The following is a 25147-nucleotide window of genomic DNA, read 5'->3' as shown; positions in this document are numbered from 1 at the left end:
GATTTAGTTGTAGAGGAGCTCCACAGCGCACAGGTGGCGGTGGAGTTAGTTTACCAGCGAACTGCCGGGTTTCTCTCTTGCTTGGACTGAACTGCAGCCGGTCCAAATGATTACTCAACTTTCCAAGACAAACCGTATGTTGCTCTGCAGAGTAATTAGCCTCCTGCTACAGAGAAAAATACGCAATTACTAAAGCCAAATTGCATCCATGCTTTTCTGCAACAGGAAGACTCTGCACCCCCACAAACCCCCCACCATCCCACCCCCAACCTCACCTCTAATTAATGAAAGAGTGCAGGCCATCTGGGAATGAACAAGAGCGAAGAGAGAGAGAGAGAGAGAGAGAGAGAGAGAGAGAGAGAGAGCCCATAAGATGCTTTAGGAATGTCTCCGTTTGACAAAATAAAAAATAAAGTCTCTTCCTGACTTCCTGCCATATCACCAGAGGCTCTCATATGGAGTGGAGCGCAACCCGGACCACATATCAGCAAAACACACGCACTCATCAACCAACACACGCAGAAACACACACACGCATCTGCCTCGTAAGCGTTTAAAGAGTTTTAAAGCTGCAAAAAAGACTTCGTCAAACTGATTTTTGGGGTAACAACACTGGAAATCGTCCACTCAAGGAAAGAAAACGTAAGCATAGGAACTTTTCTAGGAGAAAACAAGAGTGGACTATACAGTAGGTCCAGTCAGAACTGTCAGAGAATGTAGGACGGCGTCTGAGTGAGTCGGTTCCTTTGCCATAACTCACATTAATGTTCAATATCTATTATTGAAACTAATAATCGATTATTCGGATTATGAATTACTGTGAGCTTGTGTGAGGTTGTTTTATGCATTTACTAACTAACAATGAAGACAATAAAGATGAATAACTTACTCAAAAATTCATTGTTTTAACGAACATTTCCAATACCAAAGATAAATAAAGCAATAATATATTTTTCCTGTCAAAATTGAAAATCAAGGATGTGCAAAGTGACAACAATAGTAATAATATATATATATATATATATATATATTTTGTACTTTCTTTTAACACCTGCACCTGATGAAGGTCCTTGTACATCTGATTCTGTTTCTGCTATTTATACAAAGGGACATAATTCGGGGTGTGAAGGTTCAGGCTCTCCACTGCTGTTCTCAGCTATGCAACATACTTTCATACAACAAGCTACGTGACAGACTTTCAGAACGTCCTGGCTGATTTGGGGTGGGAGGTGAATGTTTTGCTGGGCTGCTCCTTTGAGCTGATCCCTGAGTGAGAGTCAGTTTGTAGCGTTAAAGGCTGGATGTGAAGCGTACCATTGGAGGTGGTGCTGGAGGCCACGGCCTTCTCGCTGATGTCGGCTCGGCTCGAGGAGGAGCTTTTGGTCGCCACGATGGTCTCCACCTTCTTCTTCTTCTCTGCTGCAGAACTGGCCTGGGACTGGGTTTCCATGGCAACTGCGCATTCCTCAGTGCCTCATCTAACCCGGGACACCTGTGGGTTCCAAAGAGTGAAATGGTGAAGCAGCTGATTTTAGACTTAAAAGTTTCTAAGTGGCTAGCAAAAAAAAAAAAGTTAAGAATTTGATAATGATAATCACATCTAAATGCCAATTTCTGGAAATGAAAAACCTAAAAGACAAAAAAAAGACATGGAAACATTAACATCAAAGGGAACTGGCTTGCAGGAAAGGCCTTCATGAGAGAGTTTGGACTTTCAACACACGCGAAAAACAAAGTTTGAGGTTTCAGGACTAGTTACACGTTGGAGGGAGAAGATTGCAGGTGGGTATAAACTGTGTATACCAAAGCTCTCCATCACCACTCAAAACACGCACACAAAGGCAAAACCTTACGGGGATACTTCAGAGAGTGAGAAACTCACACCCGCCTGAAATGAAGGTTTGTTTGAAGCTCCTTTTGGGAATATCGGAGTGCTGGGGCCATTTTCTCCTCCGCGCAGTAAACGCTTGTTTTAGTTTTAAGCTCTTTCTCTGGCTCGCTGGCTCTTTTGGGTTCAGCCAAGCAGACTGTTCGAGAGAGGGGTTCCACAGAGCTCCACTCGCGGGCCACAAAAAAGTAAAAAAAAATAAATTAATAAATAAATAAAAAGAGAGGATTCTTTCTGATTCAGTTACAGATTTGCCAACCAGCTAGGAATACAGCCAAAACCTTTTCCAAGAGGAATTTAAAATGTCGCTAGGGGTCCGCATGAATAGAGAGGACGGCCCTCATGTGGACTAGGATTACATTTTATTGCAACAAGTTGGGGGAAAAACATTCGAAAGTTTCCCACTGAAAGGCTGAGGGATTTTTTTAGGATAGTGCCGTGCCGCTATAAGGAAAACCCATACGCTGTTGGATGTTAAAGGGAGGGGGGAAAAGCTCTTGGGCTGGAATATAGCATAAATTCTGCTCTCTGTAATTCAGCTTTAATTGGTAGAGATGTTTAGTCTGCAACTGTTTGACTCAGTAACGGCACCGAACAGCATGTTTAATCGTCTTCAGCGTCTGTGACAGAAGTTATGAGCGGTGCAGTGGTAGCTGACTGGGTCTTACAACACAGCTATTGAAGTTATAAAGGCTTAAGTCCCAAGAGGAGGGGTGTAACCGTGCTCCATAAAAGTGGAGGGGGTTATTTGGAGCGGTGGTGGGGGGGGGTTTGGTTACAGCCGCTTTGTTTGTTTAGGCATTTTTTTTTTGCTCAGCTTTTAGATTCGAGAACAACATCTGCAAGCAATCCTGGTTTACCGACCAAAAAAACAACAACCCAATAACCCCCCCTCAACCCCCCCCCCCTCACAAAACCAATCAAAAACATATTAAACTCAAGTTCTTCCCTTAATCACACCCATATGAATACAGGCACATCAGTCAATACTCCGCAGCAGCAGCTTCTGAGAGCTCAGAGTGAATGAAATAAAGAGTAACCCAATCAGAGTTTAGCGTGCTTTTATTCCTGTAAGCCCACAAAAGATGATGTTGATCATTTCTGACTTGTAGCTCACGGAAACAGGCGCAGAAATTCTGTGATTCAAACTTCATCCAGACCACATCGCTGCTCCGGAGCAGAAGGAGATATTTTATTAGCGTATGAAATTCATAAAGGTGTTATTTTGTTCTGCGGGAAGATTAAAGCCTCCTGTTTTGCCGTGTGTCACCGGCTGACATGCAAACAGACGGAAACAAGGCTGAATGCAAACTGTAAATGGAGCTCCTCACATCACTAACTATACACTCATACAAAGGATAGTTCTCCAAGGGTTCTTTAGTAGAGAAAATGGTTCTGTAAGGAACCATCAACACTCAAAAAAACACTCTGCATGATTAAAAGGTTCTTTGCATGGTGAAACTGTTCCTCAGAGTGATGGAGAATGTGTTGTTAATGTTGTTAAGCTTGTAACAATAGAACACTTTTTGGTGCCATATGGAACCATTTCCAAAAATTGCCATTTTTCATCAATCAGAAGAACCATTTCACCATGCAAGGAACCATTTAAGCATGAAATGATTCTATATAGAAGTCATGGCTCCAATGAGAACCATTCCCTTTTCCAAAGAACCCCTGAAGAACCATATTTTTAAAAAGTGTACTGAAACAATTCTATATTGCACTAAAAAGGGCTGCTGCTGCTACAGTGTCAAGCTTTTTTGGATCTATATAGAACCATGGTTCTTTAGTAAAGAAAATGGTGCTATATAGAACCATGAACACTCAAACAACCCTTTTCATGATGAAATGTTTCTTTGCATGGTTCTTCAGATTGATGGAGAATGTGTTGCATATGGTTCTATATAGCACCAAAAAGGGTTCTACTATTGTTACAATGTCAAGCTTGTCACTATAGAAGAACACTTTTTGGTGCTATGTAGAATCCTTTTCAAATAGGTTCTATATAGAACCATCTACAGCACATTCTCCATCAATCTACAGAACCATTTCACCACTTTAATTATGCATAGGGTTCTTTGAGTTTTCTATGTTTCTATATAGAACCATTTTCTTTACTAAAGAACCATTAAAGAACCATCTTTTTTGAGAGTGTAGTGAAACAGTTCTATTATTATTGTAGATAGAGCACCAAAAATGGTTCTGCTACTATTACGATGTCACGCTTTTAACAGTAGAGGACCTTTAGGTTTTATACAGAACCAGGGTTCTTTAGCAAAGACAATGTTTCTATATAGAACCATGAACACTCAAAGGACCCTATGCATAATTAAAGTGGTGAAATGGTTCTAAGGATTGATGGAGAACGTGATCTAGATACTTCTATATAACACCAAAATAGGTTCTTCTATTATTACAACTTGACATTGCAACAATAGTAGAACCCTTTTTGGTGCTCTATAGAAACATCTACAATAGCCTGAAGAGCCATTTCACCTCTATGAATTATGTACAGTGTACACGGTTCTATACAGAAGCAATTTTTACTAAAGAACCCTTGAAGAACCATCTCTTTAAGTGCGTGTTGTTGGTGTAACTACATTTAAATGGCCTAGAAAAGCAACACTGAGCACTCAGAGCGTCTAAGGGTTAAAGGCAGAGAGTGGAGCTGTAGCCGCTAGCTGGGGCGAGTTCACAGGCTAACGATCGATTCTGACCCCGGCTAGAAGAACACAGCCGGCCGGCTTTGGTCTGGCGGTAAGCGCGGTTGCTGTGGATGGGTGAGGCGCTCCGGCGCTGACAGGCTGTCGGAGAGAGAGAGTGGGGGGGAGATCAGACGAACAGAGCCCCAAAGTCAGCCCCATCGCTTTCACATTACACACCATCCAGCAGTTCTGCGCGCTCAGCCGCGGTAAAGCAGAGGAGAGAGAGAGAGAGAGAGAGAGAGAGAGACAGTGAGGGAGAGAGAGAGAGAGAGAGAGAGAGAGAGAGAGAGAGTCCTTTATGCCTGTTATTGACTGGCCTTCTGACACATGGGTGCGTTTGGCTGTGTGTGTTTGAACCCCCGGTTTTCCACCTCCTCTTCAATCCCTCGGTGATCCAGAAAGAGGGCAGAAAAAAGAGAGAGAGAAAGACAGGAAAGCTAAGCTCAAGTCTTAGGATGGGAGACACGGCGAGGGGCGGAGAGAGGCGCACGGAGAGAGAGAGAGAGGAGGTGGGGGGGTGAGAGAGGTAGAGAGAGAGTGGAGAAGAGAGATCATGGGTATAAACATTCCTTTGGAAAAGCAAACATTCGCAGCTCCCGTCCACTCGAGCGTGGCGGGCGCTTCCCTTTGTGCTCTCGGCCCGGCGGAGGGTCCAATTAAGACCAGGACCCTCCCCACTAACCGTAAGCCCCCTTGACCCCTGTTCACCGCCACCTAATCCCACAGGTGTTCCAACAGAGAATCCCTCTCCTCTTCCTCCCTCTTTTACACCCTCACCCTTCATTTTACACCACATCTTTGAGCTCTCAGAGGCTTTTAACCCTGGAGTTGTAACGTTCTTATCCTTGCTGTCATGAAAAAACCTCTCCACTTTTATCATTTTTCAGTTTTTGATATAATTTGAAATCACCAGCTGCCACCAGCAGGTAGAAGAATGATGAACGGAAAACAAAAAGTCCATTAACTTCTATTAAAAGTTAGGAAAATTGTGTTCTCCTCCTGTAAAATGGCCTTTTGGAGATGTGAGGTTTGGTTCCAACAGCGATGCAACGCAGCGGGCATAATTAATTACACAATTAATTGCGTAATTAATTACAGTTACAGTTAAGAAGTTAATAGTCATTTTGCTATACATTCTTAAAGGGTTCTTTAGTAAAGAAAATGGTTCTACAAAGAACCATGAACACTCAAAGTACTATTTGCATGCTTAGATGGTTTTTGCATGGTGAAATGGTTCTTTAGATTGAGAACATATTGTATATGGTTCTATGTAGCACCAAAAAGAGTTCTTCTATTGTTACAAGCTTGGCACTGTCACAATAGCAGAACCCTTTTTGGTTCAATATAGAACCCTTTTTGAAGAAGGATCTATATAGAACCATATACAACACGTTCTCCATCAGTCTTAAGAACCATTTCACCATGTACAGAACCATCTAAGCACTTTGTTCACAGTTCTATACACTCTTAAAAAAGATGGTTTGTCAAAGGTTCTTCAGTAAGGAAAATGGTTCTATATAGAACCATAAACACTCAAAGAACAATTTGCATGATTAAAAGATTCTTTACATGGTAAAATCGTTCTTCAGATTGATGGAGAATGTGTTGTACATGCAATTGGATCTTTGAGTGTTCATGGTTCTATACAGAACCATTCAAATGTAATTATGTAACTACATGCTAATAAATGTACTATTTTATGTAATGTAGCCCTGTTGGTGACATCCTGGATAAATAAAAATCCTGTATAAATAAAAAGAATATGTGGCCACGACTTAGTAAGGCATGGATATGAGATCCGAATGCGTGGCCACGGCTTAGTAAAGCGTGGGAATGATATAATTAAGTTGTGGTCACGATTTAGTAAGGTGTGGGAGGGAGATCTTGCCTTGCTGAGTCATGGCCATGCATTAGAATCTCATTCCCAAGCCTTACTAAGTTGTGGCCATGACTTAATTTTCTTGTTCCCACACCTTACAAAGTTGTGGCCATGCATTATTTTCATTATACAGGATGTCATCATCGGGGCTCCGCACAAAATATCTCCTCTTGTAACACAAATGTGTTTTCTATTGAAAGATTTGTCAGAATTTGAGAAACAGCTCCTTAACATTTCTATGCTGTTGTTATTTCCGGGGAAAACTGCACCTTCTAAGGGTTAAATATCAGCCTCTTCCTGGTTCCACACGAACCTGAACAAGTTCAGGTGTACTTGAAAGTGTGTAGGTCGACGACGACACAGCCCTCGTCAAGGCCTGCGTGACGTGAAGTGAGGAGAACAGAGCAGACGAGCGCATGGCTCTTAAACGAAGCCGGCGAACAATAGCCTGCTATTCAAACACCACTAAGCTGCACACAATGCACTGCGTTTAAAACCTCTGCTCAGTGGCTCCGCTGCCCAAAATAAATGTAAATTTTTCATATTAATGTTTATTCCTCTCTCTGATGGAGTCCCACACCCAATTAGCGGAGAGAGAGAGGAAGGGCGTTCTCTTTATGTGTGCCGGCCCGTAATCCTCACTCACAGAAAAGAGAGGCGATTAACCAGGTTTAAAATACCACAATTCAGAACTGCTCCCAAGAAAAAAAAAAGAAAGATTCTTATTTTAAGCACATTAGGCAAATCAATTTAACATAAATTATACGCTCTGGTGAGAAAAGCAAGGAGTTGAAAGTCAGTGGCAAACGGGACATCAAAGTCAAACAACAGAATAAACTTTTGACTGCTTAGCATATTGTGATTAAAATATCTTTTTTTTTTCTTAAGGCGTCCATCTTCATCATTATGTGTGAAGGCGTTTGTTATTCTTCCTTTTATTCTTCCCAGGAAGAAAGGTCCGTTTATGCTCAAACGCTTTGAGCAGTTTATCGAAAACCATCTATGCTGAGATTTAGGACTTGGGCACGTGGGTTTATTGTCTGTGTTTTAACACAGTGGGTGAGATTACGGTACATTTCCAGTCTAAATTTGGGCTCCGTTTCGGGAATGGAAAGCACGCAAAATCTGGGTTCGAGGTAAAAATCCAATCCAAGCACACTTCTGCACTGTGTGTTTTAGTACATGGCACAGATCGGGGTGACGCATGCATTTGATATGTGCATGGGGGTCTCGGATGAGGGTATAGGGGTCCTGGGTAATGGCTCAGACTGAGCCTGCGGATACGGCGGTTTGGGTTCGCTTCACAACGAGGCTCTGTTCTCCCGGCTCCCTGTGGAGAGAGGAGGCGAACAGCACCGCATTCATCATCATTACATCAGCCCGTTCCCAAATCCTTTATCTGACACCTATCAACACCACTGCACCTCACCAGAGAGATCCCGAGAACCTGGGAGGAGAGAGAGATAAAAAAAAGGAGAACAAGGCAAAACGAAGGGTGAGAGAGGGAGCAGGAGGAAGACCTGCAGGAACGAGGGCGAAAGTTGAGGAGAAATGAAGGGAAGCTGGAAGTTGCTAAGGAAAAAGTGAGTGAGTGCCCAGCCCTTATAACAGATATCGCTCCAGAGATTCCTGCAAACCTGAGAACACGTGAGTCGCCACGCGCAGACGTCGGCTTCAGGGTTTGGCAGAACACTTTGAAGACGTAGTGAGGACTGAATATTGAATACACTGCATTGTTCTAAATGAATTCAGTGACCCATTCCATAATTAGGGGAGTAACAATTCTCCAAATCCACAGTTTGGGTCAGACCTCGAATTTTGCACTGCAAAAATGGTGTCTTGTCAAGTAAAACTGTCTCAAATATAGTCAATAAATCTAATATGTCCCCTGCTGAGATTGGTGTGAGCTTAATTTAAGATTATTTATCTTATTTCTAGACATTTTTACCTGTTTTAAGTTATTTTATTAAGTAAATGTATCTCACTATATTGGCAGATAATTTTGCTTGTTTTAAGAAATGAGCTTGAAACCAGCAACATCATCTGCCACTATAGTGAGATAATTTTACTTAATAAAATTACCTAAATTAAGTAAATAATGTCTAGAAATAAGCTATATAATAAGTGCACGACCATCTCAAAATGCTGTGTCAGGCATGGTTTGGTTCATACCTTTTTTTTGTTGTTTGTTTGTTTGTTTTTTTGGTTGGATGGGGGTGCGTAATAAAAAAAAATCTGAATTTTATTAAATTACCAACAATTTGGAACACTAAAGAACCTGGTATGCAGCTTGCCCTAAATTAAAACATATATATTCATTTTATGATTTACATGCACTATAAAAAATGGCTCATCTGATCAACTTAAACAATTACTTAATGTGTTAAAAAGTAAATTAACTAGTTTTATCAACAAAAATACATACTTGAATGATTCTTTCAATCATTGTCATTTTTGAGTTGAATAAAACGAGTTTAATTGCTCGTTACTATGTGAAGTATTTTTTAGGTTGAGCCTCTTTTACAGTGCACTCTTAAATAAGATGGTTCTTCAAGGTTCTTTAGTAAACAAATAGTTCTAAATAGAACCATAAACACTCAAAGAACCCTTTGCATGACTAAAGACTTCTTTACATCATGAACTGGTTCTTCAGACTGATGGAGAATGGGGATGGAGAACATAGATGGTTCTATATAGAACCTTTTTAAAAAGGGTTCTATATAGTACCCAAAAGGGTTCCTCTATTGTGAAAACATCAAGCTTGTAACAAGAGAAGAACCCTTTTTGCTGCTATATAGAACTGTTTTAAAAAAGGTTCTGCATAGCACCATCTACAGCACATTCTCCATTAATCTGAGCAATCATTTCATGATGCAAAGAACCCTTAAGCCATGCAAAGGGTTCGTTGAGTGTTTATGGTTCTATATAGAACCATTTTCTTTCTCATTCTCATTAAAGAACCAGTAGAGAATCTTTTTTTCCAATCTGCCTTATCAATATATGTTCTAGATGTAGATGTACATTACTTTAGCAGAGCTCAGTAACCCTGAGATTAATAACTGATCACATTGATTTATCAGTCTACTCAGGCTTTAGCAGAGCTCAGTAACACTGAGATTAATAACTGATCACATTGATTTATCAGTCTACTCAGGCTTTAGCAGAGCTCAGTAACTCAGATTAATAACTGATCACATTGATTTATCAGTCTACTCAGGCTTTAGCAGAGCTCAGTAACACTGAGATTAATAACTGATCACATTGATTTATCAGTCTACTCAGGCTTTAGCAGAGCTCAGTAACGCTGAGATTAATAACTGATCACCACATTGATTTATCAGTCTACTCAGGCTTTAGCAGAGCTCAGTAACACTGAGATTAATAACTGATCACATTGATTTATCAGTCTACTCAGGCTTTAGCAGAGCTCAGTAACACTGAGATTAATAACTGATCATCACATTGATTTATCAGTCTACTCAGGCTTTAGCAGAGCTCAGTAACACTGAGATTAATAACTGATCATCACATTGATTTATCAGTCCACTCAGGCTTTAGCAGTACGTATAGCCCAGATAAACAGTTTATATGCTTGTTATATACTGAGACTTTAGCACAGAGCTGTATGTTTACATGCATTCACATAAAGTATAAATCAGCCTTGATGAGCGTGAGGAGGAGGTGCCGGGGAGCGAGGTGGATGTTTCAAGGACGAATGATGCAGGCGTTGCCGTCCCACCGGTGAGTGCCATGTGGGGCGGTAATGAGATTAGCCCGCTCTTTTTCTTCCTCTTTCCTTCTCTCTCCATCTCTCCTTCTCTCGTTCTCCCTCTGAGGAACAGAGACACGGAACAGAAAGGGACGCCGAAGAGCTTTTACCGCAGAACGAGCCCAGCGCGCCCTGCGTTCCTGAGTAACAAACGCGCGACGATGTAATCTTAATGCTTACACGGCCCCTCTTCAGCGCCCGCTGCTCGGTAGATAAGAGAGGAAGAAAAGCAGGATGACAATAAGAAACCTCTAGCGAGCGCCGGCTCCTTGGCTTATTAGCGCCGTTGTTTGCCTGTTTGTTCTGCCTTGAGTTGCTTCATAAGCCATCTCATAAGGAGGAGCAGAGAGGGGAAAGGACAGACTCAGAAGACGTAAAGCAACGAACGATAAGGTTCTGTTGTTGTTTTTCCCCCAGAGTGGTATATCACACTCTCACTCTCACTCTCACAAAGGCTCCTCACTCCATTTGATTCCAAAGGGCTTTTTTATCCTCTCGGAAAAAATAGAAGAAGTAAGATAAAACTTGAACTCTTCACCCTTAGATGGACAAAGTGGGGACAATTTTGTCCATATACACCTCCCATTTATATACACGCTCAAAACAGATGATTCTTCAAGGCTTCTTCAGTAAAGTAAATGGTTCTATTTAGAACCATGAGTTCTATATAGAATCTATCCCATGCTTAAATGGTTCTTTGGATGGCGAAAATGTTTTTTCAGATCGATGGAGAATGTGAAAATGGGTCGATATAGCACCTGAGAGGGTTCTTCTACGGTTTTGACATCACAACTACAGCAGAACCCTTTTTCGGTGCTACATAGGAGCATTTTCATAAAGGTGCTATAAGAAAACCATATACGACACATTTTCCATCAGTCTCAAGGTTGAACTCACGGTTCTAAAAAGTACCATTTCATTTACTAACAAACCCCTAAAGAACCATCTTTTTTAAGTGTGTGGTTAAAAGTATGCCGTGAAGTGTCAGAAATGATATAAGCATTTAAGCATGAATAGGGTTCTATATAGAACTCATGGTTCTAAATAGAACCATTTCCTTTACTAAAGAACCCTTGAAGAACCATCTTTTTTAAGTGTGTGGTTAACAGTACGGCCTAATGTTTCAGAAACAAGAGAAGCATTAAAGCATGGAAAAGGTTCTAAATGGAACACATGGCTCTAAATAGAACCATTTCCTTTACTAAAGAACCCTTAAAGAACCATCTTTTTTAAGTATGTAGTTAACAGTACGGCCTGCAGTTTCAGAAACAATAGAAGCATTAAAGCATGAAAAAAGTTCTATACAGAACTCATGGTTCTAAATAGAACCATTTCCTTTACTAAAGAACCCTTGAAGAACCATCTTTTTTAAGTGTGTAGTTAACAGTACGGCCTGCAGTGTCAGAAACAGTATAAGCTAGTCTATTTAAGATCACTTAAGATTAACGCAGTGTAGTTGGAAGTAAGTGAGTAACGAGTTCGGCGTGCAGTTATTGGCCTTGTGGGGCCAGATATGATCTCATGGGAACAACCATGAGAAATTTTGGCCCGTATGTGGGTGGGAACGTTATCATCTACACCAATCTACCACCTCGTGATGAAAGAGGGCACTCATCAACATTTTCCGACGGACAACCGCACTGTCGTGTTAAGTTAGCATGGCTGAAAAGTCCCTCCAAAAAACTTCAGTTACGCATGTGGGTGTGTGTTGCATGTGCGGAGAACACATTGCATGCAGTAAAAATAAATATTACCTATTGCAAGAGAAAAACAGTCTATTGGCCAAGAAACAGCATTCCACTTAGCAGCTTGCTGTGCTTGTGTTGTTTATTTTACCACACACAATAATGGCGCAGTCTAGACGAGTTTGGGGTGGGTATTAGTGGCAGATTTAACTGCATTCCAGCGAGCAGAAGTTTAACAAGTTGTCCTCGTATTCTTATTACAAGATCACGTCAGGCCCTGCAAGGCTCGCAGAGTGTAAGTGTTCTTTACCTGTTAGCTGCATTAGCCTTCTAGCTTCAGTGCAAATAAAGGAAACTTTGGACAAAAAACATGCCTTGGCTGACAGACTGCATTTAAGTAATCACTTGATTTTATAAAACTTCCACTTATACAACGGGAATGTTGATTAACATCAAGTTCAAGTTCATTTTTACACTCTACTCATATACATTTAATAAAATAAAACTTTTTGTCGCTTTATCTAAAAGTTGCTTTTCTCTGTGTAAATTTTAAGCCAAATGTAATCTACTGTGGCTTTCAGAGGTCTTAATATGGCTTTACAGGGGACTTATGCTAATTGTTTGTTTTTGGGGTCTACTGTAATAGATCTACACGCTTTAATGTTCCAAGAACATTATTTTTTCTCATACTATTCATCTCTATTTGCCCTCTGTCTGAAACGCTCTGTTTGAGCTCCTGTGTCTGTGTGATTGGTCAGCTCGCCCACTCTGAGTGGTCAACTGGCTCAGCCCCTCCAGGTTCCGCCCCTGTCCTGCAGGCTGCAGACAGACCCTTCTCTCCTGAGCAGCTGTAACTCCGCCTGGCTGGTGGGTTCAGAGATGTTATAAGTGGTAACGCCTGGCCTTTGGGACCAGATTCAGGTGAAGTCAAGGTGTTCTGCTGGGCTCTAGAACACACAAGAGTGTGGTTTCCTTGTTGTGTGCATGCGTCAAACTCCCTCTTCATGTCTGTGTGACAGACATTGAGTCTGAAAGTCCAAAGGGAGACGGAGGGCTGTGTGAATATGTGTGTGTGTGTCTCTCCGGTGTGTGCTGTGTGTGTGAGAGGGCACCCCAGGGAGCTGATGAGTGAAGGGAGGAATTTCTTTGCTGATGAAAACTGTGTCTCCCTCACACTCGCACACACACACTCGCACACTGCTTGCGCTGACTGGGATCAAGCGCCGGGCGGTGGCAGGCCTGGTACAGTTTAAAAAGGGTCTCCTGCTCGTGTCCCCAGAGCTACGCTTGTCAAAAACAGATGCCTCAAAGACTCCCAACAGGTGCTGGACACCACAGTGTAGTCACGGTCTCCTGTTCATCTGACCACCCTGGTTTATCACTCGGAAACAAGGCTTTTAGGGATTTTAACATCTCAATATATACACTAGAGGCCAACATTAACCTTGTCAAAGCAAGCGAGAACATTTGATGTTTTCAGAAAATAAAGGGCAGTGATTTGTTTACTAATATACAACAAAAGCAGCTGATAAACAGCAGCAGTGCACAGTTACCTAGTGCTGAATCTTTTAAAACCAAAGAGTGGGAAAGTGGGTCCCCTATTCAGTTCTTCACTCTCACTATTAGAGATGGCACGATACCACTTTTTCTTCTCCAATACCGATATTGAAACTTGAGTATTGTCTGATACTGGTCCGATATTGTCGTTTAATTTCTGCCTAAAGCAACACAGCCAAGGTAAAAAGAGCTCTGTTCTCATGGTCTTGGTCTCATTTAAAGTGAAACACTCTCTAGTTTTTGTTTCCAGCCCGAATAATTGTATGAATTGTTGACACAGAGTAACAGAGGCTAGAATGGAGGACACATTTTTAGAATACTTTAAAACTCATTTTAAAAAGCATGTTAACCAACGTATTTGAGTTCACTGCCTTGATTTTATTTGATTTGTCACTGCAGTGATAACCAGCTGAAATCCAAGCAGGTGAGATTTCCCATCGCATTAATCCTGCTGCGTCCCAAACCGCATACTAGCCACTGAATAGTACATAAAAACTGTGCAGCACTCTTAGTTGCCTCTTTTCGGAATTCGTTCTACATATAAGGGCCCTAAATGTGATTGATGAATCTATTTAGAAACCAGAGCATCTGGCATTCCTAGCCTTTGAAAAGTAGATTGTTTTTGACTGGTGGGACGTTCTATTCTGACTAAGCGCCCCCAAATGAGCCCGACTGATGAGAGATCTTTTATCTGCAGACCATTTTCCATCGTACACCTTACTGTTCTTTCCTGTCTAGATACTTCTGACTTGTGTGTGTGTGTGTGTGCATGTGCATGCTTTCCGCTGTAAGTACGCTGGCGCAATATGGCTGCTGCTTTATATTGTTTTTTATTTGTTTTGTGTTAATTGTCTGTATGTTTTGATGTTTTCCTGCTGGCTGGGGAGCCGTCACATCCACCGAGATACTGGCCAAGAGCGATTTTCCATCTCTGGCTCAGAGGCTGCTTGGACTGGCTGTTTGGGTGACGCTACATCTCAGCTATGATGCAGCCTGGACTGACCTCCTGAGTGACGCTGTATCGCGGCTACAGGGCTTTCTGGACTGGGGGCCTGATCGATGACCGAGATCGAGACCCTTTGTGGCTGAGGAGCATTTTCGGCCTTCTAGGCATCCCGGGCCGCCTCCTGTGTGATGCACCGTAGTTGCAGTGTGAGACTTTCTGTGCAGCTAAGGACCCTTACTGGGCAAGCAAACTGACTCTATACCATGGTCATTGAAGTCCCCTGCACAAGCTATGGGAACAGTGGAGAGTGTGTGTGTGTGTGTGTGTTCTGTGTCATGTATTGTTGATTATGTATTGACTGTAAAGCATCCTTGAGCATCAGAAAGGCACTATATAAATAAAAGTGATGATGATGATGACGTAGTTTTGAAGTTTGGACCGTTATCCTGTTGCATCATAACGTTCTGGTCATTTGATTAACGATTGGCCTGCAGTGCGCATATAAAACACTCACAGGCACACACACACAACACATACACACAACACACACACACACATATTTGCTTACTTATCCAATCAGACAGATGAAGCGTAGAGGCCCTATTAGCCCCACTGGTGCGGAATCAAGGAGCAAATTACCCGTCCCACAGCTTCAGGACGATTCATCAAGCCAAAGCTCGGACCCCCAAACTCCCCACCCCCCCCCAAACCCCCTCTATGCAACCCCCTGGAGGAGTCATAATGTTTACTTAAAGAGAGCTCACTGCCCCCACAGGCACACTTTATTGGCTCTTATTAATTCCTCTACAGACCCTGGCGGCTTTGCCATTTAGAGCTTATTACAGGCCAGAAATTAGACTAGATGAAGTCATCCTGCAGTGCGCAGCCACGTCGCGAAGAAACGAAAGGGTGGGGGGAGCGAGAGAGAGAGGGCAAGAGAGGGGGAGAGGGGGATGAATGCGAAATAAAGGCGCAAACACGTTCAGAAGGAAAAGATGGATGGAGGAGGGCCGAGAGCAGAAGCAGAGGGTCAAGCGAAGGGAGCGCATTAGTTTTAGAATAAACAGAGATAAAGGGAGAGGGAGGGGAGCGAGGGATGAGTCTGCTTTTAGAAGCAGGCCCGATGAAGTTATCCAGGAGTTTGGACGCCGTCCGGGGTGGAAGCAGAGGGGAGGAGAGATGGAGAGAGTGTGGAAAGGAAAGAGGGAGGGAAGAATGAAGGGAGTGAAGGAGTGAGTGAGTGAGTGAGTGAGAGAGAGTGAAAGAAAAAGAAAGAAGAATGCAGGAGTCACTTTTATAGCCCACTTCCTGACCGAAGTGGGCCAGCTTCCAAAAGCTATTGAGTCATACATTCCAGAGACATTCTAACGTTTTTTTTCCCTTTAATTCACCCCCACCCATCTTTTTCGCTCGTTCATTTTTTCGCTCCTGCGTCCATTCACTCTTTTATCAGGTGGGCTCTGAGCCATCTTCGCAGAAAAGTTTCCAAGAGAAAGCAGAAGTGAGCGCAGCTTTCGCCAAACTGTTGAATTTAGCTACAACACGGGAGGCTAAAGCAAGCGTGCAGATAACACGCTGCAGCTGGGGCGTGAGCCGTGAAGACAGACGGTTCGCTCTTTAGATGAGGCAGATGAAAACGGGCTCGGATGAAAACCCGGAGCTATTTTTTGAACGCTGGATTTATACAAAGGTTTTATAGTTGTTAAGTCAGGCTCACTGGGCCAGCTATGTGTTTAAGAGTTTAGCCTTTTGAAGGCTCAAACGTTTGGTTTGTTTAAAAGGAAAAACAGCTGCCGGCAGTTTTAATATAATGTGTGATTAAGTGTGAGTGAGGATATGCAGTTTTGGTTCCCTGGAAAATTTGGTTTGCTTGGTAGTTATTACAGCTATTGGTAATCTTGAAGGGGAATTTCTGGTTGAGATGGAAACAAAGTCATTCAGACCGGTTTGGTGTGAAATGGTTCATTTGTAGAGAAACTTACTGACAGATTAATTTACAGTGGTGGTGATGGGAACCAGATGTCCTGATGTCTACAGAGCAAATATACTCATTTTATTTACTATCAGAAACCACCAGTGAACCTACACATGCTTTTTGGGTTTTTACAAATTTATATTTATGATGGGAAAATAGTGGTCAATCTGAAATTAAGTTTAATACGTTTTCTTTAGGGACTGTTTTGCTTCACAACACCCTTCTTGTATCATTCCACCATAAATTGATTAAAAATAATTGATTAAAATACCTTTTAGAAGAAAAATGTTATCACAAAACTACTGTGAAAGTGTCTCAGATATCAGGCAGTGAAATCATAACCATTTCATGTAGGAACTTTCTGTGAGGGAGCTTTTAGAGGTGGACGTCTGGTTCCTATCACCACCACTGTGAACAGTTCTGACTCGGTAAGTTTATCTAGAACGGAGTGTTTCACACCAAACCACTCTGAACGACTCTGTTTACATCTTAACCATTTAATTATGTAGAAATTTTGAAGAATTTATGGAGTTTCCCTTTAGTTAGGGTTTATATATATATAAATATAATATATAATTAACTCCAATACTTTTATTTAACCTGAGCTTCACAGAATGATATGATTTCTTAAACTCAAACAGTAGAAACTCAGTCATGCTAAAGGTTAAAGGTTATACTGTTGGCACTCTGCATTATACTGTTGGCACTCTGAACCATGATGGTGTTTGGTGTTCCAGTTTACCAGTTCAGCCTGTACTGGTGTAATTGGAGTGACTTGTGTAAACTGGTAACTGTAAGCTTAGCACTCAGGAATCAGTGTATTGTAGTGTAGATTGTGGCTAGACTGTTAACTTTGATTCAAAATATATTTTAACCACTCCTTATTTTTGCTGTATGTAAAACATTTATAATTGATGATACACCACTGTATCATATCGAATCTGTGACTTGACCTATTAATTGTCTCCATGAAGGGTGTCATATGAGTATAAAGCCACTAAATCTTCAGAAATTAACAACTTTTCACAGAATAAATGTGTATATGTGCATATTGTAAAATGTGGCCCAAAGTATGTGGCACCCCACCTAATTCTTGAATCCAGGTGTTTCAGCCACACCCATTGCTAACAAGTGGATAAAATCAAGCACAGAGCCTTGCAGTCTCCATAGACAAACACTGGCAGTAGAGGGTCGCAGAGTGGAGCCGCCGAGGGGCAAAACAAAATCACCTACCCTCTATTTTACTCACTACAGAGTTCCAAATTGCCTCTGGAAGCAACACCAACACAAGTACTGTGCATCGGGAGCTTCATGAAACTGGTCTCCATGGCTGAGCAGCTGCACACAAGTCTCAGATCACTATGCACAATGCCAAGCATTGGCTGGAATGGTGTAAGGCGCCGCCACTGCACTCTGAAACAGTGGAACCGTGTTCTCTGGAGTGACGAATCATCTTCTCTATCTGTCAGTCTGATGATGAATCTGGGTTTGGTGGAGGTCAGGAGAACGTTACCTACTGGAATGCAGAGCCAACACTACAGTTTGGTGGAGGAGGGATGATGGGCTGGGCTGTTTTTCAGGGTTTGACCCCTCAGTTCCAGTGATGTTGATGCTACAGTACAAAGACATTTTTGAGCCCCTGAGCACAAAGCAGCTCCCTAAAGACATGGAGTGACCATTTTGGTGTGGAGGAACTCCAGTGGTCTGCTCAGAGCCCTGATGTTGGCCCTCTCATCCCGTCTCATCTCGTCATCTGACCTCACAAATGAGCTTTAGACAGAAAGGGCACAAAATTCCCACAGACACTCTCCAAAATGTTGTAGGAAGCTTCCCAGAAGAGTGGAAGTTGTTATAGCTTTAAAGGGGAGCAACTCCATATTAATGCCTATGGATTTGGAATGGGACGTCCAACAAGCTCATATAGGTGTGATGGTGTGTTTCTATGGACAGTGATGTGGTGTATATCAGAGAGCATTACCTTTTAAGGGTTTAGACGTTGTTAAGCGGCTAATTAAATGTAATGTATGTTTGTGTGCACTCTGGTGTGTTTGTGTAAACACCCACTACCTCCCCGAATCGCCGTCTTTGCACATACAGGTAAATATGTATGCCTACACACATGCGTACAAGTGTGTGTGTATTCCTACGAGTCAGACTGACTGTAAATAGAGTTGTAGAAGCAAGAAAGAGAGAGAGAGCGATAAAGAGAGGTATGGATCAAACACACCAGGGAGGCAAGCACTGAGGGACTTCTGGAAACTTCCAACAGCTCTCTGTCTCCCCACACACACACACACACACACACACACACACTCAAGAGCAGAAACGTCCTCATCCCCACGCAGACACACACTTACAAAGGGACACACACATGCCTGAACGCTCGCCGGGAGACGAAGGCTACATCTCAGACATTCTCCCACACTCAACACACAGGAGCTAGAGCAGCTCCTCATCCTCATTATCTTCATCATCACCAAGCCCAGAGGGATCGACATCACTAGACACCCACACACAGAGACAAACACACACACACAGCTGTGAGACGCTGCTTAGATAGAGATATACCTCTGTAGAGAAACGTCAACAGAAAAGTGGAGAGAACCGAGTCTGCTCAGTCGCAGAGAGCCGTAATGAGAGCCTGTAGCTACGTTAGAGCCTGACCGATACATCGTTTAGCCAATAAAATCGGCCGATATTAAAGAGGCATTCTGGCCTAAAACTTGCATTTAATATTCTTCCTGTTATGTTGGGTAATATTCCACACACTCTTAAAAAACGGGCTCTTTAGTAAAGACAATGGGTCTGTATAGAACCATGAGCGCTCAAAGAATCATTGGCATTTGCATGGTGAAATGGTTCTTCAGATTGAAGGAGAACGTATTGTGCATTTTCAAAAAGGTTCTACATAGCACCAAAAAAGGTTCTATTGTTGTGACGTCTGAAGAACGATTTCACTATGCAAAGAACCATTTAAGCATGCAAATGGTTCTTTGAGTGTTCGTGATTCTATATAGAACCACTGTTATTACTAAAGAACCCTTTAAGAACCATCTTTTTAAAGAGTGTGTATCTCCCGCTTTGTGCGCATTCCAGTGTTAAACCTCAATGTGTGACTGTGGGCGACACAATCAGTTACCATGCCGCATATCAACAATCTGATTGGTCACCGCTCAGCTCATTTGCATAAAGTTCATCCAGAACAAGAGAGCAGAAAGAAGATGTGTATCGGTAGTTTAATGTGTCATTTATATAATATACATTTACAAATCGCTGCTGTCGGAACAAAACCTTGTATATCCAAAATGGTAACTTTACAGGAGAAGGAAAAACATACCTCACTTTTAATGTAAGTCAATGGAACCAGAATTTTTTCCAAGTCATTTTGGGCCGTTTCTTTTGGTCCAGTCATCATGAAATTTACATACAATGTAAAGGCCAACAGGCATTTTTAAACTATGTCAAAAACTGAAAAATGAAAAAAAAATCAAATAAAAAAAGCAAATCATTTTGCATGATGTCATCATTCAAATCACATATATGCTACTTAAAATTTCCTGCGTCCCTTATTTGGCCAATCTCTGGTGCAAAATTGTGACATAAATAACGTGAGCTCACTCTGTGATTGATGTATTGATCTGCTGCATTGCTGCTGCTACACCTGTACAATAACTCATTGTGCTGAACAGCCAGTTACCTCTTATTTTCAATCCATCATTCCCTCAAACACTCAGAGACCTGCTCCTACTCCGTGATGTGCTGTGTGCTTGTCTCTGTAGGAGAGTTTTGAATGCTGAACTGGTTTCAGCGACACTGGGGTTAATTAGGAGGAGCGTGGAACGGCAAACACAGAGACGGAGACGAAGATTATCAAAGCAGTGGAGAGACTGAATGAATTTATCTCTCAGTCACACTCCTCTTGGGTCACACACACATACCAACAAATCAGACCTCCGAAATGTAGATGAGCACATAAATATACAATCCACACTCACAAATCTCCGCTAGCGCAGGTGTTCATTCACAGCAACACAGTTCAGAAGCTCCTCTTAACCCCTGAACAGCGCAGCGTGATTGAAGAACACACAGTTCAGTTCTCTTCACATACCTCAACACAATCTAATTAGAAAGTCAGACACACTCTGCCACTCATTAACACATTAACCCAATCACACACACACACACGGCTTTGCCGGCGTGGACAGCGCGGTGGTTAATGTATGTAAATACAGAGACGGGTCTCTCCGAGCTAATGAGTTTACACAGCTTGTTGAGGCGGTTTGCATTGATCCCTGCTCTCTCAGGAGAAGACAAATCACTCCGCCACTCCTTCCCCATCACCCCTCTCACCCGCTAATCATGTCACTAATGGCTCCAATAACTGCTCCATTAACATACGCCACCTCCAACATGGCCCTCACTTAAACAGGAGAAACGCAATCAGCTCAGCCCGCTCACCTGTGCGCTCCCTCCACTTCTTACTCTCATCGTTCGGCCGATAAAATCAGTCAATACTAAAGAGGTATTTGCTCATATCTTCTTAAACTCTCCTCTAAAGGCTCTTGCATATAACATGATACTCATACGTTTCATATCAAAACAGTGTAAGTAGCGAAGGGGGTCGAAGCACAGCCCACGCTACAAAATGAGCCTCTGCACGTTGCGTGCAATTACACATTTCCACCAGAGAGGTCTCCAAATGCCCCAAATCCTACATAGTGCGGCTTTAAGTGCGGAGTCATTGCTGTTGTTTTGCTATGCGGTTCAAAGGTCATTACACCACTATGAGATTAATTATAATTAGTTACTTAACACGTTTAAATTTACACTGTGTATCGTCAGGTCTGAGTCCGCGCTTCTGACTTTCTGGCATTTGTTTCAGTCAGCAAACAACAAAGTGGCAGAAATGTTAAGGATGTTTTTCGTTCCGCAAAACGAACTTGTACAGACAGCAATAACTTTGCATCAGATTTGAAGGATAATAAAATATCACCATGGTTTTGTCACCAATAACGGTGACTTCTAAAAGTTAAGCATGAAGAAAAATGTTGTGTCGCTCCACCTCATTCAGCAACGTTGCCTCTGTCATTGTTTTCTAGCGTGAATCATAAAATAACTAGAAAAGTCCATTTCCTGAAGAAAACGCAGAGTGACTGCACAGCTTCAGCTCCCAGTTCCCAGGTGGCTGCCAGGGTGGTGCTCAACAGTTACTATGGTATTTTTGGTAGTGGCCATGGTATCAGAGGTGGTTGCAATGGTGTTGCTAGGTAAATGCTATGGTATCCCAGGTGGTTGCTAGGGTGTTGCTAGGTGATTGCTATGGTATCCCATGTGGTTGCTAGGGTATTGCTAGGTGATTGCTATGGCATCTTAGTCGGTCGCTGGGGTGTTGCTAGGTGATTGCTATGGTGTCCCAGGTGGTTGCTAGGGTGTTGCTACGTGATGACTATGGTATTCCAGGCAGTTGCTAAGTGTTTACTCTGGCATCCAAGGTGGTTGATTTCTAGGTGATTGCTATGGTATCGCAAATGGTTCCTCAGGTGTTGCTAGGTGATTTATTATGGTATCCCAAATGGTTGCTAGGGTGTTGCTAGTTGATTACTATGGTATCCCAAGCGGTTGCTAGGGTGTTGCTAGGTGATTGCTATGGTATCCCAGGTGGTTGCAAAGGTCCTGCTAAGTATTTGCTCTAGAATCCCAGGTGGTTGCTAGGGTGTTGAATGGTTACCTTTTTAGAGATACTGGTGTTTCTTACAACCACAACAACTATAAATCTCTTTATCACACTTCATCCTGCACTATTAGAAATAAAGCTTTGTTCATCAAGGTACAAACAGTGTAAATGTTCCCTCAGAGGTACGACAGTGGTTCTAAGGTCTGATTGTGAACCTTAAATAAGTGTTTCCAGGTGAAAAGTTCGTATTTGTACCTTTTCATAACCGAATGTTTTAAACAGAACAGTAAAATAAAAGCCTGGAGACGAGACGGGGTGTGTGGAGTCAGTACAGCTTAGAACATATCATTTCAGTGGATTATGGTCCAGTTATGTTCCCTGACTAAAGGTACTGAGATGGACCCTTGAGGGACCCACCCCAGTGACAAGAGGGGCACTGCCCCGTGACAGTTCAGCACCTTTATTTCTGAGAGTGTAGAGCAAATTGTACTAATTTTGACCTAACAAGGCCATTATCTAGTTAGGGGTAATTTAGCCAAATCAACAGCACACTGTGACATTTGGGTGCTTAATTTCAGAGAAGGTACAAATAAAAAGGTCCCAGCGCTGCAGTGTGGAGGGATTTGGCTGGATGAAGTGTGAAAACCTCAGCAGAGTTCAGTTGAGTTATTCAGTCTAATAGGAGGAGACAAGTGCTTAGAGTGCTCCACAAAAGCCAAACATTATAAATAATTCTAAAAGCTAAGAAGGCCCCTTTGTATGTGGGACTACAGAACACACACACACACACGGACGCATACATACACACACACAAACACACACACACACACACACACACACTCGTACACGCCTCTGCCTTGACATCTGAGGCTCTGTGCACACCACCAAGAATGTATTCTCAACTGTAAATTACAATGACCTCCACAGATCCATACGCAGACACTGTGTCCCGCTTTTCATTCCTGTATTATTATATTTAATTTATACTTTATTATATTTGATGCTTATTAATCATTCTAATACTGTACACTCTTTAAAAGATGGTTCTTCAAGGGGTTTTTAGTAAAGATAATGGTTTTAAATAGAACCATGGACACTCAAAGAACCATCTGCATGCATAAATAATTCTTTGCATGGTGAAATCGTTCTTCCGATTGATGCAGAATGTGTTGTAGGCGGTTCTATATAGAACCTTTTTGAAAATGTTGTTGTTAAGCTTGTAACAATAGAAGAACCCTTTTTGCTGCCATATAGAACCATTTCCAAAAACTTCCATTTGATGGACCATTTCACCATGCAAAGAACCATTTAAGCATGAAACGGTTCTATATAGAACTCATGGTTCTAAACAGAACCATTCCTTTCACTAAAGAACCCTTGAGTGTAGTGAAACTATAGTTCTATATAGTTCTGCTAGTGTTACAATGTCAATTTTGAAGCAATAGAAGAACGCTTTTTGGTGCCATATAGAACCATTTTCAAAAAGGTTCTGTAACGAACCATGTAAAACACCTTCTCCATCAATCTGAAGAAACATTTCACCATGCAAAGAACCAAAGTTCTCTAAGTGTCTATATAGAACCGTTGTCTTTACTAAAGAACCCTTTAAGAACCGTCCTTTTTAAGAGTGTACCTTATGAATCCTTCTTCTTATTTCAGTATTATTTTGACTTCAATTTGTATCAAATGTTACATTTTTTCTTCATTTTATTATTTTATTTAATAGATTTATTGTCTTCGTTTTTCATTTTTCTTTGATTTATACTTTTGTTTTTGTTCCTTTCGTTCACTCTGTAAAACAATGAATTACAACAACAAGATTTGATTGATTTGATTATGTTCTTTATATTTATCTGTACATATTTTCTGACAATCACTGATGGAAGAGTATTCAAATACAGAACGAGTTCTATGTTCTTAAAATTCAGTTGTGTGTTCTTAAAACTCAGGTACACACACACCTGCTTACACACACGCACACACACACACACAAACACACACGCACACACAAACACACTCAGACGGCCTCACGCTGTACTTTCATAAACGACGCGCTACAAATTCACTCGCAGCTTTACTCGAACACGCACACTCTGCACGCTACATCTCTCACACACACGCAGATGCACAGGCGTACCTCACACACACACACACACACACACACACACCCCGTGCAGACGCAGGGCGGTAGAGTGCACTCAGAGACCTGTCTTGTAAATCTCTTTGTGAAAGGAGCTTTGGGAGGTAGACAGGAGCTTACACACACCGAGCTCAGAGGGAGAGCAGGAGCACTCTCCACTCATCTCTCTCTCTCTCTCTCTCTCTCTCTGCTCTCGGTCTTTTTTCCCTCTACCTTCCACTTTCTCTCCTGACACTTCTCTTTCCCCTTCTTCTCCTGTCTCATCACTTTTTTCCCTTTTCTTTCATTTTATTCTCCACTTCTGTCTCCAGTGCTCCCCTCTCTTTTCCAAAACTGATCCTGAAGTGTCTCCCACTAACCTCTCTGCACCTCTCTCTCTCACTCTCTCTCTCTCTCCCTTCTCCACTGCTCTCTCTCTCTCCCTTCTCCACTGCTTTCTCTCTCTCTCTCTCTCTCTCTCTCTCTCTCTCTCTACTATCACTCTTTCTCCCCCTCTCCATCGCCCTCTATCTCTCTACTCTCTACTCTCTTGCTCTTCATTGCCTTCTCTCTCTTTTTCTCGACCCTCTCTCACTCTTTCCCCCCCTCTCTTCATCACCTTCAAACAGGGTTCTGCTATCGATACGATGTCGAGCTTGTAACCATAGAGGAACCCTTGTAGATGTTTTACAGCACGTTCTCCATCAATCTTAAGAACATGTTCACCATGCAAAGCACACTTTAACTGTGCAAAAGGTTCTTTAAGGGTTGATGATTCTATATAGAACCATTCTCTTTACTAAAGAACTCTCAAAGAACCACCTTTTTAAGTGAGTAGAAGTAATGGTTCTATATAGAACCATCCCCTTTACTAAGGAGCCCTCAAGAACCATCTTTTTTAAGTATGCAGAACTCATGGTCCTATATACAAACATTCCCTTTACTGAAGA

At 42.0% G+C, this 25147-nt stretch overlaps 1 protein-coding gene across 1 annotated transcript in view; it reads right to left on the bottom strand.

Annotated features, from left to right (window-relative positions):
• Positions 1 to 25147, bottom strand: part of gli3 (GLI family zinc finger 3) — a 213944-nt gene that overhangs the window by 177479 nt on the left and 11318 nt on the right. Inside the window, exon 2 of the mRNA XM_036558807.1 lies at positions 1315 to 1492. Within this exon, the coding sequence (XP_036414700.1) occupies positions 1315 to 1450 (136 nt within the window). The 5' untranslated portion in view covers positions 1451 to 1492. The remainder of the gene's footprint in view (positions 1 to 1314; positions 1493 to 25147) is intronic.

The sequence above is a fragment of the Colossoma macropomum genome, unplaced genomic scaffold, assembly GCF_904425465.1.
Source record: "Colossoma macropomum unplaced genomic scaffold, Colossoma_macropomum, whole genome shotgun sequence".
NCBI lineage: Eukaryota > Metazoa > Chordata > Actinopteri > Characiformes > Serrasalmidae > Colossoma > Colossoma macropomum.
Note: the sequence above shows the minus strand (reverse complement) of the source record. Positions and strands in the feature narration are given on the sequence as shown.